The sequence below is a fragment of the Orcinus orca genome, chromosome 8 (genome assembly GCF_937001465.1).
Source record: "Orcinus orca chromosome 8, mOrcOrc1.1, whole genome shotgun sequence".
In the NCBI taxonomy this organism is placed as follows: domain Eukaryota; kingdom Metazoa; phylum Chordata; class Mammalia; order Artiodactyla; family Delphinidae; genus Orcinus; species Orcinus orca.
In genome coordinates, this window is record NC_064566.1 from 88,353,319 (window position 1) to 88,375,463 (window position 22,145).

The window sequence follows — 22,145 nt, forward strand, 5'->3', positions numbered from 1 at the left end:
GAAAGAGACCTTTAAGATTCCTTAAATCTGCCCTTCCCTTGTCATTTCCAATGTTTCTGGTTAGCTTCTCACTGTTTTATCATTTTCCATCCTCTCTTCTTCCTCATCCTCAACCCATCCTAAGATGGGCCCTCAGATTAATCTTCCAAAAAAAATTCCAAATCTTCCTAAATACGATAAAGTCATAATATAGCCCTGGTCAAAAAGATTAGTGGTTCCCATCACCTACAACATAAAGTATAAATTTTTACCACCTGGTTTTCAACACCTTCAACATTTCCATTATTCTCAACTAAAAAAAAAAGGATACTTTCAGCAAATATTTACTGAAGGCCTACTAAGTGCCAGATACTGTTCTAGGCATTGGCACTTAAGATGTTTCAGTGAGTAAAAACAAGCAAAGATTCCTACCCTCATGGAACTTACATTCTAGCAAGGAAGAAACAGACAATAAACAATAAACTTAATAAATAAGGAAATTATATAGGACATTATAACAGACAAGTACTACATAGAAATAAAAAGTAAAATAGGATAAAGGGGAATAGAGATGTTTTATGGGAAGGTGTAACTTTAAATATGTTCTCATTGAGAAAATGACTTTGGAGCCAAATTTTGAAGGAGACAAGGGCATTTAGTCATGTGGATAACTGGAGGAAGAATATTCCAGATAGAGTGGACAGCCAATGCAAAGTCCTAAGGTAGAAGTGGTGTGGTTGATGCATTTCAGAAACTGGCTGGAGTACAATAGAGTGTTATGAGATGAGATCAGAGGTGTCGTGGAACAAGGTTATGTAGGACCATTGTAAGGACCTTGGCTTTTACCCTGAGTTAAATGGGGAGCCACTGTATGGTTTTGAGAAGAGGAGTGAGGCAATTGGACTTTCTTTTTGAAAGAATCACTTTGGCTGCTGTGTTGAGATACACTGGGGATGGGGGAAGAGTGGAAGCAAAGAGATCAGTTGGAAGGCTACTGCAGTATCTACATGAGAGATGACAGTCGATTTTACCTGGATATCAGCAGTGGAGGTGGAGAAAAGTCAGCAGATTCTGGCTCTATTTTATAGGTGGCACCATCAGGAACTCCTAAAGGATGGGTTGTGAAGTATGAGAGAAAAGAGAGGAACTAAGAATGACTTTATAGCTTTGGGACTGGGCAAACAGAAGGATGGAGTTGCCAACAACTAATAGGAAGGTTTCAGAAAAGCAAATATAAAGGGAAGGACAGAGTTCAGATTTGGACATGTGGAGTTTGAAATGTCTACTAGACATCAAAGTGAAGATGGACATCCACATCTAAAGTCCAGGACAGGTCTGGTCTAGGGATATCCATCTGAACTTCATCTATATATTGATGGCATTTAAATCCATTAACTCCAGTTACCCTCATTCCTTTCCCTTCCTACACATGCCTTGCTCTTTCTGACCTCTGCTTTTGCTCATGCCATGCCTAATGTCTACAAGGCCTTTCTCCCTCCTCCTAACCTATCCACATCTATCTGAATCCAGACTAAATCCCATCCCTTCCCACAAAATTTTCATCAATAAAGTATACTCTTCCCCCTCCCTTAATCCCTCACATGTGCATGTCTTATTTCTCTCACTAAAAGAAGATGTCTTTAAGGATATCTGTTATATGTTCTAAACTTATTTTGCATCCACTGTGGCATATAGCCCCACATTTTGCACTAGAGTCGGTGCCAACTGGTACATAAGACTGATTGTTTTATGGCAAAACTTCAGAAGTTTTGATCTGCTTATTTGCCATCTCATGAACTTTATCCATTAGTCACCATGTGCTTATTTGTTAAACTTATTTAGAATAGGTATATTTCCTCTAGGCTTTTTGGCATACATATAAAGCATAAATGGATAATTCAGATTGAAACCACCAACTAAAAAGCCCTTCGGAAAAGTGAAACCAAGACTGTCTGCAAACACACAAAGGATCAGCCTTTGGGACTGGGCAACTGGACCTCTTCAACGTCCACCCCAATCTCCTCTCAGACCTAAGTCCACATCCACCATCAATCAGCCAGCTAGGAATGCCTAGGTTAGAGTTGTCCCCCTCTTCCACAGGAGCCTTATAAAGTCCCTACTCTTATGCATATCTTTGGTTCTCAAACTACAGAGAACATCAGAATCACCTAAAGGGCTTGTTAAAACACAATTGCTGGGCCCACCCCTAAAGTTTCTGATTCAGTACATCTGGAGCAGCACCTGAAAATCTGCATTTTTAACACATTCCTAGCCGATGCTATTGTTCCTGGCCCAAGATTCACACTCTGAGGATCACTGGTGTGTATTCTTACTTGGACTTTTCTGTCTGGCCTTGACTCCTGCCTTGTTCTGACATTTAGTGCCTGTGTCACTCTCCTACTCCAGGCTGCTGGAACGAGCACTAGAGATGTCTTAGTCACTGACCATACGACTGGGCCACCACCCCTCCCCTGCCCTTCTTTATTCTGGGCTCAAAAGTTTGAGAGCCAACTTGTGTCCTTGACCCCAATTTCTCTCTAGCTCTTCAAGATCTCCTTTCATCATTTTCTCCCTCTTCCCTAAATCTTCAGTCCCTCCCTCTTCCTGTTCAAATATCCTCAAATATCTCCTATCCACGAATTCATTAAATAGATGTAAAAACATAAGCAAACCTCTCCTTGTCCCTGTAATTGTCTCCAATGATCATTCAATCTCTTGCTTCCCTTCCTCATTCAAACTTCAAGAAGAAATAGTCTCCCTCCCTTTCTCCACCTCTGCCCTTGACGTTATCACCTGGCTTCTAGGTAATGCTTCCAAAATTACTCTTGCTAAGACAACACCAACCACTGAATTGAAAGCAATGGATGTTTTGCTGTCCTTATCTTCCTGAACAATTCTGTGGTATCTCACTCTTTTTCCTTCTTTCTTGAAATCCCTTCCCTTGAATTCTACCTCATTCTCCTGTTTTATTCTGGTTCTTCTCCAACCACTTCTTCTTCATTAGGGTTCTCTCCTTCTCCTCAGACAAGCCTTCAAATGTGGATGTTCCCCAGGCTTCCATCTTTAACCATCTAGTCCAGAGCTTCCCAACCAGTGTGTCAGGAATCAGTATTGTAGGAGTTCCCAGGATATTGATCTCAGCCGTTGAGAGTAGCCTGGTCTATTTATCCTAATATGCCAGATGCATAAGTTTTCCCTCAATGCCATTGTTATGACTCTACCTTTCAAACATTCCAAGAGAGTTCATTCTCTTTCCTGGTTTCCTTACTATCAACATTATGATGTCTCTGAAACTTATATACCCAGACCAATCCCATGGTGGAAGCTTGAGAATCAGTCTTGAATCTTCCTGCTCCTTTCCCTCCTACGTCTAAATAATTTCCAGATCTGTCCTCTCCTTGCCCTCCTATCAACCACAACTCAGACCCCACTATCTCTTGCCTGAATTATCCTAGAATCTTCCTGACTGTTCTCCCTGTGGCTTTGTGATTCTTAAATCTAAATCCACCTTCATACAGCTGCTAGAAATGTCTGTCTAAAATGCAAATCTAACCACACTACTACCATGCTTGGAAGCCTCCAATGGCTCACTGCACACAGGATGAAATCCAAACTCCTTCGCCTACAAGAAACTTCATGACTGCACCCTGATCATTTCCTTTCCCCAGGCTCAGTTTCTCCCTCCTTCTGTTCTTACCTCCAGGACTTTGCCCATGCTGCCCTCTATACCTGGAATGTTCTTACTCATTTACCATCATACACACTGCTTACCTCCGCTATCACATTGCCTTCCCTAACTCCTTCCCCACCCTCAAGAGAAATTGACACGTTCTGTGTTTTTCTGAGTATTCTATTCAGGCATACTTTTTGTTGTACTTTGCACATTTGCATTATAATTATTTTTAAGTATTTCTCTCCTCCCACTAGATGGCATGTTCTTTTGTATTACCAGCTCTGACACAATGCCTGACACATAAAGAATACTCAATAAATTATCGATGAATAAATGTAGCCTCAGGCTTTTCCCAAAAAATAAGGCATCACACACAATTCTAAGAGCAGCACTTAGATTCCTTTGGAACAAACATTAAGATCATTTAGCTTTAAATTTGAGGCTGATTTGAAAGAGATACTTAAGCCTCTTTAATTAAAAGATATATAGGCCAAGTCCTGTCAAAATAAGACCCAAAGGATCAGTCAAATAACTTTGTTTTGCTGAAATCAGTTTGCATGTGGCTTTATTTGAATTGAATAATAAATTGTCTTGGAACCTAGTTTTTTTCTCTCCTTCATTTTGTACAGGAATTTTGTATTTAACTTGGTACTTTTCACAACATTTTCATATGCGTATCTTATGTAACTCTGCAGTCAGTTTCAGAGAGATTATTAAACCTATTTTACAGATGAAGGAAACAGGGCTGAGAAATTGTGATTTTCCCAAGTCAGTGGCTAATACGTAAAAGATGGAATAGTGTTTCTTTCACTTAGCTTGGATCAGTTTCTGTCAAGGATCAGGAGATAGGACTAAATGACCTGTGTTGAAGCCACTTCAAATTCAAGTCTATCATTCTAATGAGAAAATAGCATCACAGTATTAACCCTGGACAGGTTAACCTACTTATAGTATCCACATTTGATTGTTACTATTCCATTTGCTTAAGTCCCAGGAGACTACAGCAAACGAGTGTATCAAGGCGTGAGAGTGAAGCACACAGTCAAAGATCTACTGGCAGAAAAACGATCCAAGCATACAAGTAACTCAAGATTTAATGTAAGTCTCAGTTGAATACATTCTGAAGTGTTTGGGTGTTTAAGTCCTATTAAGGTTAATTATCTCCCCTCTCCCTTTATCTTCTCACCAATCTCTCACCTCTTGAGTCTGATATTCTCCACAGCAAAGCCCCCCTTTAACTGGCACACACTATATAATTAATCTATAAGCAAGGATTCCAAGAGCTCTGTGAACTTATTGGCTGGCTACTTCAGCTAGTGGATATGAAATGATGATGAGTCCTGACTTTTTCATTTCTGCCAGTCATGAACTACCAAAGGCTCAGTTGGTGGGAATAATGCTGACCTTCATATACATGTTATTCTAAATCTGGTAGAGACAACTTCTAAACGTCTTCTATATAACATGCAAAATCAGGTTTAAACATCTTAGTAGGAGTTGTCTTAAGTCTAAAATCTCTATCTGACATCCTTGTCTTTATAAATAGCTCTGCTCTATATCTAAAATGTTTAAGTAGTTACACCCAAATCTCCAATAATGATTCTTGAATGGAAATAGCAGTTGGTTATCGAGTTGTGTATGTAATTACTCACCTGCATTGCTGAGGGCAGGACACGAGAGCAGATGACCAGGAATAAAGGAGGCAGCCACATACAGCACTGAGCACAGGGACTGGTACACAGTGGGAACTGCTTCTTCCAGTGTGTTCTGCCCAGAACGTCAGCACCATATTCAACACTGCTCCAAAGTCAAACTTCTGGGACTTGTTTCAAATGAACCAACTCCAGATTCAATTTCCTCCCAGCCAAGAACATCCTTTATTTGCACATTTTTTGGCTTTCCTTTCTTTTAAACCACCTCCTCTCTTCTAGTTCAAATGGAGCTTAGTTGATAAAGAGAAATCTGAATAATTGGCTCCTTGTCTGTTCCTAGTGCCATGTTTCTCCTCATGCTTCTTCAGAATCATCTGGAATGTGAGTTAAAAACATCCATACAAATCTAGTCTCTTGAGAGAAAGAGAGGAAAAAAGAAAGAGACAGAGAATTCAGTCTACTCTAAGTGAACCATAGCAGCATGGATGTAACGTGGATTGCTTGGCCACTACTATGGCTAGAATTGTCAAACTTGCAAAAGTTCCAGGCATACTATCAGTTGGGAAGATAAGAGGCGCAATGAGGATAACTTCATAGTCAAGGAACAGATAGTCTATCTGCCCCGTGTGAGGCTATAATTCCCTCCTCGGCAGCGTCATCCATACACACATACAGTAATAGGGCACTGTGCCAGATGGAATTACATAACAAGACAAAGAGGCACCTATCCAAATGGTGGATGGAAATATATTTTTTATTAAAAAATTACCTAACATGATTTCTTACTTAAGCCCTGCGACTATCGAAGAGTGTGTTTTCTCTATTTTTTGATGCTCTTACTTTTTAAAAGATATAACACTATAAACATAATTAACAATAAGTCATATTATTTGATTTAATTTTAAAATGCAAATTCCTGGTCCCTGTTCCATGTCTATTAACATAGAGTTATTGGTCTGGGGCCAGGGAATGGTCATTCTTAACAAGCTCCTTGGGTGATTTCTTTGCATATCATAATATAAGAAATTTACCACACAGCAAAGTGCAACTGTCAAAACCCCACACATAACCAAGGTTCTTATCTCTACCCAGATTAGAAGTTGCTGAGCTATTGCTACTGGCCCAATGACACTGCAAATGTTATACAAAAGTGGGTACAGGAAACATGTGATACATGGTCTGTGCCATTAAACAACAATGGCGGAAAGGAAAACACTTATACATTTAAAAAATAAAAGACCATATAACCAAGCACTACACTGAATGCTGAAGACAAAGGACCAGGCAGCATAGCCATGTGTTATGAAGATTGAATACTATTTGCATAAGCACAGTTTAAAGTGCACTTCCTGTGTGTTATCTCATTCAATAGACACACTACTCCTATGAGATTGACGTTGACATCGTTCTCCATCTTACAGATGAAAAAGTTGAGAACAAAAGAAGGGAAGGTATTGTTTGCAAGTTGCAGTTAGCAAGTGGTAGGTCTTCTGACTGTCAATTCCATATGCCTTCTAAAGGGAAAGATCAGTGTGGACTGGAGTAGAATCATTTCTGATTCATGCTGTCTTCATCTGTTTGGGCTGTCATCACAAAATACCACAGACAGCGGAGTTTATAAACAGCATACATTTATTTCTCACAGTTCTGGAGGCTTGGTGACCAAGTTCATGTTGCCAACATGGTAAGGTTCTCGTGAAGGCCCTTTTCTGGGTTGCAGAATTCTCATTGTATCCTCACATGATGGGAGGGCATAGAGAGCTCTCTAGGGCCCTTTTATAAAGGCACTAATCCCATTCACGAGGGTTCCACCCTCATGACCCAATTGCCTCCCAAAGGCCCCACCTCCTAATACAATCACATGGGGCCTTAGGATTTCAACATCAATTTGGGGAAGACACAAACATTCAGACCACAGCACATGCAAACAAAGGAAATGAAGGCATAAGAAAATATCATCATATAGAAAGGACTGCAAAGGTGCAAACCAGCTCTAAATATGGTTGTTCTTCTCAGGCATCAGGTACACAGGCAGTATAAACTCAGCCCTAACTTCCTGTTCTCACATATTACTCAGTGTCTCACTGCTGGTATCTTACTCTCGTCCTCATTTCAAAGACCTTTTAAATTTGGGTAATTAAATGCATATAGTCCCATTACATGGCTATTTGGACTTTAGGTATCTCCATGAATTGATTTTATTGTCTACTTCTTTCATCTCAACCACTATTCTAGAAAATCCCAAGAAAGACATCATATTAATTAATCACTGACTCTCAAGGACTTTTTCTGTCCCTGTGTCAAACACAACTCAATGAGCAGGAATCATGTAGAATCACATTACTGGCAGCACTTACAGGGCTCGAATGGCATGAGGAATACTGACACTCCTTACACTTTTTCATACCAGTTCACTAGGTGACAATGAGTCTGATATCTTAGGTAAGTTTAGATAGGAAAGCCATCCTTAGACGTGTTCAAAATTTGCTACTGATAACATGGGTAATAACCAGTCAAAGGATAACTTGAGGAGATTGGAGGCCCTACCACACTGTTTTACCATAGATATTATCCTAAGCCAAAAACTGGACCCCCAAAGATCCTACATCAAATCCCTGAAACATGTGAATGTCGACTTAAATGGCAAAATATGTGATTAAGTTAAGGATCTTGGGTGGATCTTCCACTTACCCTGGAAGAGGTGATCCCTAAATGCAATCCCATGTACTCTTGTTTTTTTTAATGTGGAAGAATTGTGGGTTTTTTTGTTTTTGTGGGTTTTTTTTTAACATCCTTATTGGAGTATAATTGCTTTACAATGGTATGTTAGTTTCTGCTTTATAACAAAGTGAATCAGCTATATGTATACATATATCCCCATATCCCCTCCCTCTTGCATCTCCCTCCCACCCTCCCTATCCCACCCCTCTAGGTGGACACAAAGCATCAAGCTGATCTCCCTGTGCTATCAGCTGCTTCCCACTAGCAATCTATTATACATTTGGTAGTGTATGTATGTGTTAGCATACAGTATTTGTTTTTCTCTTTCTGACTCACTTAACTCTGTATGACAGACTCTAGGTCCATCCACCTCACTACAAATAACTCAGTTTAAATTCTTTTTTATGGCTGAGTAATATACCATTGTATATATGTGCCACATTTATAAGAGGGAGTTTTGAGAGACATGCAAAAGAGGAAGAGGCCACGTGACCAGGGAGGCAGATATCACATATCAAGGAAGGCAGGCAGGTAGGCAGCCACCAAAGCTGGAAGAGGCAGAGTGGACTCTCCCCTCGAGGTCCCTAGAGAGAGAAAGAATAAATTTTGGTCTTTTTAAGCCACCCAGGTGGTGGTAGTTTTTTCCAGCAGCCCTAGGAAACTCGTACACAGATATTATGAAAGCTACATCCCCCAGATAAGTACTCTCTAGGAAGTGTCTGTCTGATGCCCAAATTGCTGCTCTGTTCTTTATGACAGCACTTGAATAAGTTTACATGGGTTATGTTGACTCATCTTTACCACAATTTCTCTCATGAACATCTGTTTTCTATACCATGAAGTGTTTTTCACATTTTTGCAGTAGGAATCAAAGGGGAAAAAAATCCCTTGCATCAAAAGAAACTTTCAGGGCTTCCCTGGTGGCACAGTGGTTGACAGTCCGCCTGCCGATGTAGGGGACACGGGTTCGTACCCCAGTCCGGGAAGATCCACATGCCACAGAGCGGCTAGTCCCATGAGCCATGGCCATTGAGCCTGTGCGTCCAGAGCCTGTGCTCCGCAACGGGAGAGGCCACAACAGTGAGAGGCCCGCGTACCGCAAAAATAAAAAAAAGAAAAAGAAAAAAAAGAAACTTTCACCAAATACTGGACTTAAAACCACTGTGTGCATTTTAGCCATAATCCTGTGGTTCCACAGCTATTATCATGGATATCTTTTTAAATAATCGTTTCCTCTTTCTTTTTCAAATTTTTCTGGGTTATTCTTTACTATACTATCGACCAGATCATTAAAAATATGAGCCACTCACCAACATCTGGTACCAAAAGATACGTATTTAGACTTTTGATGTAAGTTTATGTTGCATTGTTTTCAATTACACTATTTCAATGACATTCCACAAAAACCAATCATTGAAAATTTTAAATAATATCACAAAATTCGGTGAGCTCTCAGTTATCTATACTAAAATTAAAAAGAAGAAGAGGCAGTAAGCCTAATGGCCACAATTTTTCATTTTGTTTTGAAATTCAATGAACACTTTGCAAGCTATTGAACTTTCTAATCAAATTTTTCCCAAGCTATCATAAAGATTCATTTAAAATCATTGACTATAAAACAGCTGCATGAGGGAAAAAATTCTAAACTTGCTAAGTAGGAAATGGAGCTCAGTAACCCAAATTTGGAGTTAAAATTGAGTAGTGGAATGGGGGAGTTCAGTGCAATATAGGGGGAATTAAGAATAGGCTTAGCAATCAGGGTCTGATATTTAATCCATTTTACTGGTTTATGGACACCCTCATAGCTATTCTGCTCTGCTCATTCATCAAAATGCTAGAGTGAGGAACAATAAGGAAATAGATATGAAAGTGATTTTAAGTTAATATCCTACATAAATATGAGGAAAAACAAGTGACGATTTCTGGTTGTTCTTAGAAGATCCGAACTGAGGGAAATGTTGAGGAGCAATATCCCAAGTGGGAAATATATTTGCATCATATCAACCTTGAATTATACATAATATACATACACAGACCAAAATCTAACTATTTCCACTTGGCATGATTCTTTTTATACTAACCTTAAAGCCATACTGTCAGCTAGGTGTCTTGGTTAATCTTTCCTAATTATTTTTGGAAGTAAAACATTGTAAGCACAGAAAGAAGTGTGACAATAGTACATACTGATGGAAAAAAACTGGAAGAACTGAAGGTGAATGGAAGCCATATAGTGCATTTATGGCATAAATTATATGAAAGTGTTTGATCTTCCTTGGGAGGTCACTGAACTCTAACTGTAGAACAGATGCACATTGTCCAGCTCCATCTGTAACAACTGTCTGTCTTTCCATCAGGACTGCTAGTTAGAGATTTGTTTTGTTTCATATCCAGCTGCTGTTTTGTGGCACCAATCACATGTGCATTTCAGTTATCACTGAGTGTAAACATGATGTCCATATCTGTGATTTGCATTTGGAGTTCTCGTGAAGTATTAAAAAATGAAAGTAGACAATTGGAAACTGTATATTACAGCATCTCAAAGTTTCTTTGATTTCCCTGAAACTTTGGAAAACACATCTGAGACTCCTCTTCTGCACCAAAAGGGAAATTGCTGCCTCCTCAGTCTGTTTGAACCCCCTCCTTCTGGTTGTCAGTGGTCTCTGGCAATTCCTTTCTCCTCTCTGGGCCTCAGCGTCCTTGTCAATAAAAGTAGAGTTTGATTCCTCTCATTTCAGTATTCAATTTTAATACTCAAACTTTAAAAAGTTTATCCCATCCCCTTATCTTCTTTATTATTCATATTTCAAATGTTCACATCTCACTGCTTATGATTTGAAGTAGATCTGAATCTCTGAGAACTAGCTCATATTCAAGCTACAGCATCCTTGAGCTGAAGTTTCAGATCACTCTGTCATCTGGGAATCTTCAGCACTTAGGTTCACAGAATTTTCTCATCTAAGGCACAGGCAGCATAGCATGATGAAGAGTATGGGCTCTGGATCAGATGACCTGAATGTACTACCCAGCTCTGCCATTTGTCAACTGTATGATAACTGTAAAGGTACTTTAATCTTGGTGTCAGAGGAAGATAATAATACGTCCCTTGCAAGGTTAGGTTTAATATGTCAAGAGCTTTGCACATGGTATGTGTTCAATCAATACTAGTGCTATTAAATACTGCAGTGAAGGAACAATAGAATTCAAGTGATGTAAGAAATTCACTGAGCTGAAGAAATGTACAGTCCAGCTGTGGGAGAAAGAATTATACATGAGGATTAAAGACCTAAATGTAAGGCCAGAAACTATCAAACTCTTAGAGGAAAACATAGGCAGAACACTCTATGACATAAATCACAGCAAGATCCTTTTTGACCCACCTCCTAGAGAAATGGAAATAAAAACAAAAATAAACAAATGGGATCTAATGAAACTTCAAAGATTTTGCACAGCAAAGGAAACAATAAACAAGACCAAAAGACAACCCTCAGAATGGGAGAAAATATTTGCAAATGAAGCAAATGACAAAGGATTAATCTCCAAAATTTATAAGCAGCTCATGCAGCTCAATAACAAAAAAACAAACAATCCAATCCAAAAATGGGCAGAAGACCTAAATAGACATTTTTCCAAAGAAGATATACAGACTGCCAACAAACACATGAAACAATGGTCAACATCATTAATCATTAGAGAAAGGCAAATCAAAACTACAATGAGATATCATCTCACACCAGTCAGAATGGCCATCATCAAAAAATCTAGAAACAATAAGTGCTGGAGAGGATGTGGAGAAAAGGGAACACTCTTGCACTGCTGGTGGGAATGTGAATTGGTACAGCCACTATGGAGAACAGTATGGAGGTTCCTTCAAAAACTACAAATAGAACTACCATGAGACCCAGCAATCCCACTACTGGGCATATACCCTGAGAAAACAATAATTCAAAAAGAGTCATGTACCAAAATGTTCATTGCAACTCTACAATAGCCTGGAGATGGAAACAACCTAAGTGTCCATCATCGGATGAATGGATAAAGAAGATGTGGCACATATATACAATGGAATATTACTCAGCCATAAAAAGAAATGAAATTGAGCTATTTGTAATGAGGTGGATGGACCTAGAGTCTGTCATACAGAGTGAAGTAAGTCAGAAAGAGAAAGACAAATACCGTATGCTAACACATATATATGGAATTTAAGAAAAAAAAATGTCATGAAGAACATAGGGGTAAGACAGGAATAAAGACACAGACCTACTAGAGAATGGATATGGGGAGGGGGAAGGGTACGCTGTGACAAAGAGAGAGAGTGGCATGGACATATATACACTACCAAATGTAAAATAGATAGCTAGTGGGAAGCAGTTGCATAGCACCGGGAGATCAGCTCAGTGATTTGTGACCCCCTAGAGGGGTGGGATAGGGAGGGTGGGAGGGAGAGAGACGCAAGAGGGAAGAGATATGGGAACATATGTATACGTATAACTGATTCACTTTGTTATAAAGCAGAAACTAACACACCATTGTAAAGCAATTATACTCCAGTAAAGATGTAAAAAAAAAAAAAAAGAATTATACATGAAATAAGTGATTAAAAATTTAAAAAATGGCTTTGGTTTCCAAGTGCCAAACGCATAATAGTGACCATCAGTGAACAAGATGGAGGTTGAAAAGGGGGAGAGCAGGACATGGACAGGGTAGATGGAAGAAGACTTCTTGGAGGAGGGTGAGCCTTGAGCTAAGTTTGGAAGGAAGATGGTAACTCATATGAGCAGTGAGGAGGGGTAGAGTCCAAACAGAACACGAGGCCTGGGTGATGGTCCAGAGGGAGAGGAGAGACTCTGTCTGTGATGTGCAGTGGGTAGACCCACTTGGTGCATAGGGTAGAGAAGTGAAGAGGAAGTCAGGAGGCCTGGCCTGGGACATGACCTCTCAAAAGTTAGTTTTAGTCTTGCCTGCTGAGGTCTCCCAGACACTCCCCTCCATGCCCAGAGCCTCCGGCATATTTATCTGCTAAAATACTTATTACGCTGCACGATAATTGCTTGTTTTATTAAATCTCTCCCCCAACTGGCTAATTTCTTGCTATTCCCATTTTTTTCCTTTTGGAGCCTCCAGCCCAGGAGAAACAGCAGTGGGGTAGAACAGTTAAGAGCTTGTATTTTGGAGTCTGACAGAGTGAGGATCTGACTCTATTGTGTCAGGGTGATCGAAGTTCTCTGGACTTCTGTTTCATCCTATGTAAATGGAAAGAGTGATACCCACCACAGATGTGTCATGAAAATTAAATTAGATAAGGTATAAAAAGCCCCTGATATGGCTGGTACATGGCACATTGTAAGTGCTCAGCAAATGGCAGCTTGTATGGCTTTGCTAGTACCTGGAGTGTGGTAGCATTTGATAAATGTTACTTATCGTGCAAGTGTGCTGTGCAAAGGCAGACACCCACAGTTGGTGGTGAGCTCCAAACAGCAGCCTTGGGAATTAGATACTTTGAATCCATTACTACAAATTCTAATAGAGTATAAATAAATCGACCCGGAGAAAGGCCACTGGGTAACTTTTGTAGGTTCGAAAAATTGATTCACTATGAGCCAATGAAACAACAAAATAGTGGAAGCGACAGTTAGCAACTTTGTTTTTATTCTGACTCAGCAATACCACCCTCCTCCATTCTGCGGGTTGAGATGGCTAGAGATGAAGCTCCAACTTGGTGCATTTCATTAAGATAGATTCAACTGCTCCCATCCTGCAGTTCTAAATCTCCAAATATGTAACCAGTCTTGGATAACAAACCACGTATTATACTTACCCATCGTGGATGACTGTTTTATGAAAACACCAACTTCAAACGGCAGGAAGAAGGAAATAGAAGTCTTAACATTTTGATCAGGATTTGCTGTCAATTTACTGACCTAACAAGTTACTTTTTAAGCCTACATTTCCTCAATTACAAAGGATCATATAATTCTATGAATGATGTGGGTGGGAGGGGACCAGTACTCACTGTGTTTTTGATGTGTCTCCCTTATCCCCACTGGGTACAGCTGCTTATCTTTCTGCCTTGCTAGATTTTCCCGACCCCAAAACATGTTCGACCCTACCCCCGACCTGAGGGGTCTAACCAAAGCTAAGCTGTATCCCTTATTTATTCTGAAAAAGATAAATCATATTTCCTCTAGTTTGACAAGAGTTTGCAAATTGAGTTTGCAAGGGAAATAGGCAACAGAAAAATCACATAAAGCACAAGAACAATTATGTGGAGTGCAAATATTCTACACTGGTATCTGGTCAAAGATTGGCATGGGTAGGACAGTTGCGGTGACTTCTGAGCCTGAGTTCCCTTCCATCACCTCAATTTTCTCTGGGGTAAATAAGAATTCTTAATGATAATAGCTATCATTTACTGCTAGGCTCTGAAACAGAAACTTTACAAATATTTTCATTTATCCATTTGAAAGTAAATTTCACTTATCAACAAGGAACACAATAGCCCTAAGAGGGTGACACTCATACCTATTTTTCAGGTGACAAAACTAAGAATCATGTAGGAATCAGTGGAGCTTAGATTTGGACCCAGGTCTTTATTTTACCCAAAGTAGTATTGCCTTTTTAAGTTTACATTTCTGGCCCAAGGAAGGGCTATCTTAGGAATAACCACTTTGCTTCGGGTTCTCTGCTCAGTGCTGAGCTCACCCTTCACACTCCATACATTCTGTTGGCCCCATCATGCCTTCGTTCCCTCTCAACCATATGTCCTCATCCCTGTCCGTCTCTGCAGCCGTTCCGTAGACTGCTCAGATGATGCCACACCCAGCCCAAACCAGAGCCAGGACCTTCCTCTCCTCTGATACCCGGACATCTTAGAAGAAACTGGACACAGAAGTTCTCAATTTCCTTCTAGAACCTATCTCTAGCTCTGTCCCAGAACCTGCTTCCAGAGTGTAGTTTCTCTCTGCCATTCCCCACCACTCGGGAACCCCTGTTCTCCTGAGCTTTGGATGGCATCTAGCCCTCCCTGTAAAAGAGGAAACCATTTCCGGAGCCAGAGTCCAAGCACACCACACCGACCTCGCAGAAACCTCTCTGCTGCTCTGCTTGAGCTCTCTAGGGTCTGCCTCGGCCAATCCATTATACTCTGACCTCTTCTTCTTGCCTGAATCTTATAGCCCTGCTCTGCCTGTTGCTGAGGTGTGATTTCTTTTCTGAAAGTTGCCGAGTTGACCTGAGAGGCTGGTATCATATGGCTTGTTCCTGGGGCAGGATGTAATATGTCACTTCTCCCACTCGAGGAGGAGGAGACCATCTCAGCTCCCTTCTGAAGGCTGGAAAAGATCCCCGAGACCAGGGAAATGCAGAGCTTACCAGCTCAGTTGACTCTGCTGATACACCTCTTAGGTGCTCTCGCAGCCTACGTGGTGTCCAGCACTCTCGCACAGTTGCACACACTAAAGAATCATATGCATACTCTGAATAAATATAATAACCACTAAGGAAAGGGGAGGGCAATTTCCTTCTGCTCTTACCCTCTTATGAACAAACGGAAAAAGATGGAGAGAGAAGGAACCACCAATAGTCTCATTTCCTGGGCAGTTTATAGAATTCCATGCTAAAGACAGATGGAAGCCTTTACTAACATCAGAATCTAATTTTAATCAAGATATAACCCCCAAAGCCTCCTAAAACTTGGACAATTTTATACTGTGCTACTTCTCTTTGATATTCTAATGGTGGTGCTAAATAACAATGAAAAGCCTCAAAGAAAGAAAGAGGCAGAAGGTAAATAAGCCCACACACTGCTTATCCATGCTTTAAATTTAGGCAGTTGGCCATATATAAGTTCAAAGAAGAAATCACAGCCTTTGCAGCCCTCACTTTACTTGCCAAGTGTAAAAACAGAGCACATGTATGTTCTGTTGACTCCATCGTCAGAGGCATCCGCAAGCTCTGAAGGCACAGGAGTGCAAATTATCTGTACTACTGCTATTACAAGAAATCCTCATGCTCTTCTATTATTTCTAAAAGTTTACCATAAAAGTTATTTTTCATCTCTTCCACTTTCATAAAAGAGCCCTTCCTACAATGTGTTCTGGCTTTAGTAAGAATTTCGTGTTTGCCTGGGCACAGCAAATGGTCATCAGATGGCCCAAAGTGTATCTTTCTGCTTTGCTAATGTTTTAGTTTTCTTATATATATATATTTCTTTTATATTTTAGAAGTACGCATGCTCTTTGTGTTTATCAAATTCTTAGGAAGACTATAATTTTTACTTAATGAGTACATCTTGCTTGCCCTTGCTACTTTTCTCTGAATTGCCAGCAGAAGGATCCACTCATCTGTAATGTTTGCACAGTTATTGATAAATGGAATCAGTGTCTACCCTGGGAGTGTCCCCCCAAACCTTTCACTCACTCTCATAACGCAGTGCCTTGCATATTGCTTGCTAATGTTGCCAACTAACCCCCTTCCTGAGCCCAGAAAGAATTTAAAAAGAAAAAAAGCATTTTCTGAGCTGGCAATGCCTTGTAAACTCCAAATGCCAATGTTTTAATACATAAGTACATATTATATCCCTGGCATTCACTTGAATGAATGTTTTATCTAAAGCTTTCAAAATGGCCCATTGTCTGACTTTAATTAGCCCACGGTCCCGCCTGTTTGGAGAACTGAACTGCATTTCCAGGGCTGTCCATGTTCCCCACCCAACCACCTGCTCCTTCGCAATTGCAGAAATTTAAAAATAATAATAATAATAAAGGCAAACCTTCTGCAAGCACCTTATTTTTTCAGCTGTCTTATTGATTCTGTAGGGTTTTTTTAATATCATGAAATCTAAAACATTTCCTGGTGGTGAATCCTTTCACACAGCTTGCAAAAATAATCAGATTTTGCAGTGAAACAGCCATGGTGTGTCCATCTGGCAGAGTTGAAGTTCTGCAGATTCTGCTCTGGCCAAAGTTTACAGGACCATTTATTAATGTGCATCCCAGTAGCTCCTGTTGTTCTAACTTAGCTACATAAATACAAATAGCATTCCAAAGGCACACCAAGACCCAGGGGTTAAATTAAAAAAAAGTGTTTCATTTTGTAACTCAAGCAACAGAAATCACTTTCCCACAAAAGGCAGCCTGGACATAATTTTGTGCCAAGCAAGAGAGTTTTAACAGTAAAATTTCAAGAAACTGTCAGAAATCTGGAATTCTGTAAACAGTGTTACTTTCCAAAGGGCATAAAATAGTTCATATACCAGAAATGCAAGACACTTGGAACCACAGTTTTTTTTTTATTTGAGATTTACAATAAAGATATGACTTAAATTCTATTTTTAAATTTTTATTAACTGGTTGTTTCAATTACAAAAGTAACACATGATAAAATTTCAAACATAATAAAATAATATAAAATAAAAAATAGAAGTCTACTGACCTTCCCTGCCTACCAATCCCCTCGTTCTACTTCCCAGGGTCACCATACTGAGTTTTATGTGCTGTCTTCCAGAATTTCTCTATGACATTTTATTAGAAAGAAATTAGCTGTTGCACCAAGTTAATGAACATAAAATCTTAGATATTTACAGGTACTATTACAAAAATGCATAAAATAATGTTCTCATGGTGAATTCCTGTCCCTCAAGAGAGAATTTAAACAGACCTTTTTTAGTCTTCATTTCACTTCTATACATTTGAAGGCACTAAGCAAAGCACTTCATCCTTTCATGTCTCCATCTATGTCAATTACATAGTCCCTGCTGTCACCTGAAGTGGTGACATTGCAAACAAGGTGCACAAATACAACTCTTTCTTTGTGAGATAAATCCCCTATAATCTAGGCTTTATAGATGCAAGGTAAATGTTTTTAAGGATATATGTTTCAATATTCCTTCCTCACAAATTCTTATAGGCTTTAGGATTGGACCTACACAATGCCCTATTAAATCACTTAAGGATGTAGAGTTTTTTCCTCTGTAAACAGGGCAGTATGAGGGAGACATGCCAGGCCCCTCTTTACACACGGGTATCAGTGGGGAGGATGGGGATAAAGAAGAAAAGAGAGAAAGAGCCCTGGGAATTGGTACAACTGGGACAGGTGGCCAGCAGCCCTTAGCACCCACAGGGAGAGTATCAGCTCTCGCCAGGCTCTAACACAAAGCCAAATAGAGGTGGATATAAATGTCCCCTGCTGGCCTCCTGAAACCCCGCCCTACTGAGGGCTCCTCAGACCTGTATCACTGGATCTGTTCAGCTGCAATAGCCCATATACTCACCCCACCAACAATTTCTGACCTATCATTTTCAGCCCCAGATTAAATTTCCTAGAATGCCACTTTCAGCACATCTACACTGCTAAGAACCACCTAAAGGACCACTGCCTGCTACTGGACAAAGTCCAAGCTCCTCAGCCTGGCTCAGAAAAGCTTTTTATAACCTGACTCCTGCCCCCTCCTCCAGCTTCTCCCCAGTTTCCCTGTCTGCACACTTCCTGCACACATTTCCTTATCTCTGACATGCTGTCCACACATTTGAGCCTTTGCTTTCCTCCCCAACAACAGTGCCCCTTATCCTATCTGCTTACTGATTTCTTTTCATCCTTCAAAAAGGGATTCATATATCACCTACAGTATGATACGTTCAGTCATCCCTCAAGATAGCAACTCGCCTCCACCCCTACCCTCATCCTAACCCCAACCTCCTCCCCCTACCTGCACTAAATCATGGTTAGAGTAGATCTAGTAGAATCCAGCCTATGCCACTCACTAGCTTTGTGACCTTGACAAGTCCTTATACTGTCTATTAGTTGCCAATCTGTAATCTAGAGATAATAACTTACTACAGTCTATTTCATTGGTTAATGACAAGGCTTTAATGAGATAATGCGTGGGAATCTTTAGCATACTGCAGAGCATATAAAGCACACAAATGTTAGGTGTTACTAAAAGTGATGAAACACATATGTAAAGTGCCTGATACAGAGTCTGGCATGAAATAGGTATTCATAAAATGCTAGTCCTCCCAACCCTTGTTTTTATTACTGCACCAATTACATATATATTTGTGCAACTCTCTTCTTTTTGAAACTGTGAGCTCCCTTAGAATCCATGCCTTATTCCTCTGTGTATTTCTGGGAATTACCACAATCCTGATACATAGTAGGCACACAATATATTTTTTTAAGATTTTTTGATGTGGACCATTTTTAATTTGAATTGAATTTGTTACAATACTGCTTCTGTTTTACGTTTTGGTTTTTGGCCCCGAGACATGTGGGATCTCAGCTCCCCAACCAGGGATCGAACCTGCACCCACTGCATTGGAAGGCGAAGTCTTAACCACTGGACCGATAGGGAAGTCCCCACAACATATTTTTATTTAATCAATTAAGTGAAACTTCTGCTTTAATCAATTAAGTGAAACAACTTGCTTGTTATTCCTTGAAGAAGAGCCATGTTTTTCCATATCTGTGCTTGGTTCACAAAATTCCTTGCACCTGGGAGCTTCCTTTCTCCTCTGCATCCTCTCATTTTTCAGTGCCAAATTCAAATTCTTAGCACATTGATTTGCCCCTTTTCTCACTTCCAGAGTATGTAGAGCATGGACCATGCACCTGGACACTAGGTACATACTAGGTTCTGTACCATGAGTTACTTTTTCCTGGGTATGTCTCTATCAGTTACTTATTGCTGCATAAGAGCCCACTGAACCTTAGTCATTTATAATAATGATTTATTATTTCTCACAATACTGTGGGTTGGCTGTGTACTTCTGTGCACTCATGCAGTTGCATTCAACTGGAGGTCCAGCCTTGTCAGAAAGTCCAGGATATCTCCTTCCATGTCTGGCAGTTGGTGCTAACTGTCAGCAGAGTGCCTGGATTTGCTTCCACACACTCACTCATCCTCCAGGAAGCTAGACTGACTTTTTTTTTTTTCTTAATACATTGGGATTTTTTTTAATTGTTTTTAAATTTATTTTTTGGCTGTTTTGGGTCTTCGTTGCTGCGCTCAGGCTTTCTCTGGTTGCAGCGAGCGGGGATTACTCTTCCTTGCAGTGTGCGGACTTATTGTGGTGGCTTCTCTTGTTGTGGAGCACGGGCTCTAGGCACACGGGTTTCAGTAGTTGCAGCACACGGGCTCAGTAGTTGCAGCACACGGACCCTAGAGCACGTGGGCTTCAGTAGTTGTGTCTTGCGAGCTCTAGAGCGCAGGCTCAGTAGTTGTGGCACATGGGCTTAGTTTCTCCACAGCATGTGGGATCTTCCCTGACCAGGGATCGAACCCGAGTCCCCTGCATTGGCAGGCGGATTCTTAACCACTGTGCCACAAGGGAAGTCCTAGAATGACTTTTTAAGAGGAAATTGTAAGGCAGAATTTCAAGCAAGCAAAGGTGAAAGCAGCAAATCCTCTTGAAGTTTAGACTCTGAAACTCACACAACATCACTTCTGCCACATTCTATTAGTCACAAAACCATCCCAGATTCAAGGGGTATAGAGATAGACTAACTTGTCAATGGGAAGAGCTGCAAAGTAATTCTGGCCATATTTAATCCACCACAAATGTCTTGTGGCCCTAAGTAGATACTAATCTAAGCCCTTGTTGCATTTTTTCTAACACCTGAAACATTCAGCATTGTGCCTAGATTATCAGAGATGCCCGGTAAATATCTTTGGTTTGGTGGAAGGGCTAGTGCACAGAACCTACTGGTTAAAGGAGAATAAATTTGAGAGTCAGAGAGTTTGGGTTTAAATCCTAGTTCTGTAATTTATTAAATAGATAATTTGGGACACATTACTTAACTGCTCTGATGCTTGGTTTCCTCTTTTGTAAACTTGAGATGATAATATCTACTTTATAATAAGATAACATCATATAAAGCATCTGGAACATGGTAGATGCTTAAAACTGTAGTTCCTATTCATTATGAAGTGTTTTTTCTTATTTATGATTAAATTATTATGTATCAGTAACTCAGATAATGGGTCCATAAATCAAAACCTCTTTCAAACTTTGCAAAACTAGTAAGATTAGAACAGGTATGGTATAGTTTAGTCACTGTATAAAATTTCACACCAATCAGAATGCCCCAGTTCTACTACATACTTGTCACATTAACTAAGGCATCTAATTCTCTATGCCCATTTTCTTCTGGAGGAAGAAGGTATTCCATCCTAACACAGGTGTCCATTTAAAAGCTAACAGCATTATATCTGGCATTAACTTTACATTCATTTCAAAGTTGGAGGAAAATCCTATGACTTATGGTGGGTCTCAAAACAGATATTAAAAGATGGTTTTAAAATGTTCAATATTTCATCAGTTCCACCTCTCTCCCAGCCATAGATATGATGACAATGAAAAACTAAATATACTGTGAATTCCTTGAAGAAGGATCACAGCTATTCACAAGTGGCTATGATTTTTATTTAAGCATTAATAGCAATATATTTAATTTTAAAGAGACACTTTCAAACTATGTAATCAGAATTTTTAAAATATACAGCAGTGTGAAAAAGCTTATGCTACTTGGAGCTCTTTTCCTTAGTACATTTCAAAATAGTCCTTCAACTAGGTTGGCATCTAAAAATATTATAGGGTCATAAAAATGACAATAAATGTACTGAACTCCTAACCTTATCACTTTACTACCATGGTGACCTGTTGGTTCAAATTAACTCATTTTCATGGAGGGGATTTGGGGGCAGCTGTGAGGCTGCTGTTAGCTACAGGAAGTTGCAGACTGGCAAATTTCATTCAAATGTAAACCTCTAAATTTGGCTACTTGGCATTGCAGGATTCTGTTGTTTGCAGTATGCAAAATAAAAATTATATACCATCTCGCTTGGTCAAAATTTATGGGCTTTTCGATATTAATTTCAATATTACTTCTGGAGAAATAGTATGGTGAGATGCAACTGCGTGAATATAATATCTTTGTTTCTTTTTAATAAATTTATTTATTTATTTTTGGCTGAGTTGGGTCTTCGTTGCTGTGCATGGGCTTCCTCTTTTTGTGGCGAGCCGGGGCTACTCTTTGCTGCGGTGCGCAGGCCTCTCGTTGGGGTGGCTTCTCTTTGTTGTGGAGCACGGGCTCCAGGCGCGTGGGCGTCAGTAGTTGTGGCACAT

The 22,145-nt window shown here is 39.9% G+C and overlaps 1 protein-coding gene across 1 annotated transcript in view; it reads left to right on the forward strand.

Moving 5' to 3' along the window:
• The first annotated feature begins 932 nt into the window (after positions 1–932).
• Positions 933–22,145, forward strand: part of POU2AF2 (POU class 2 homeobox associating factor 2) — a 32,770-nt gene continuing 11,557 nt past the window's right edge. Inside the window, 2 exon segments of the mRNA XM_012534312.2 lie at positions 933–1,029; positions 4,641–4,750. Coding sequence (XP_012389766.2) covers positions 933–1,029; positions 4,641–4,750 — 207 coding nt within the window.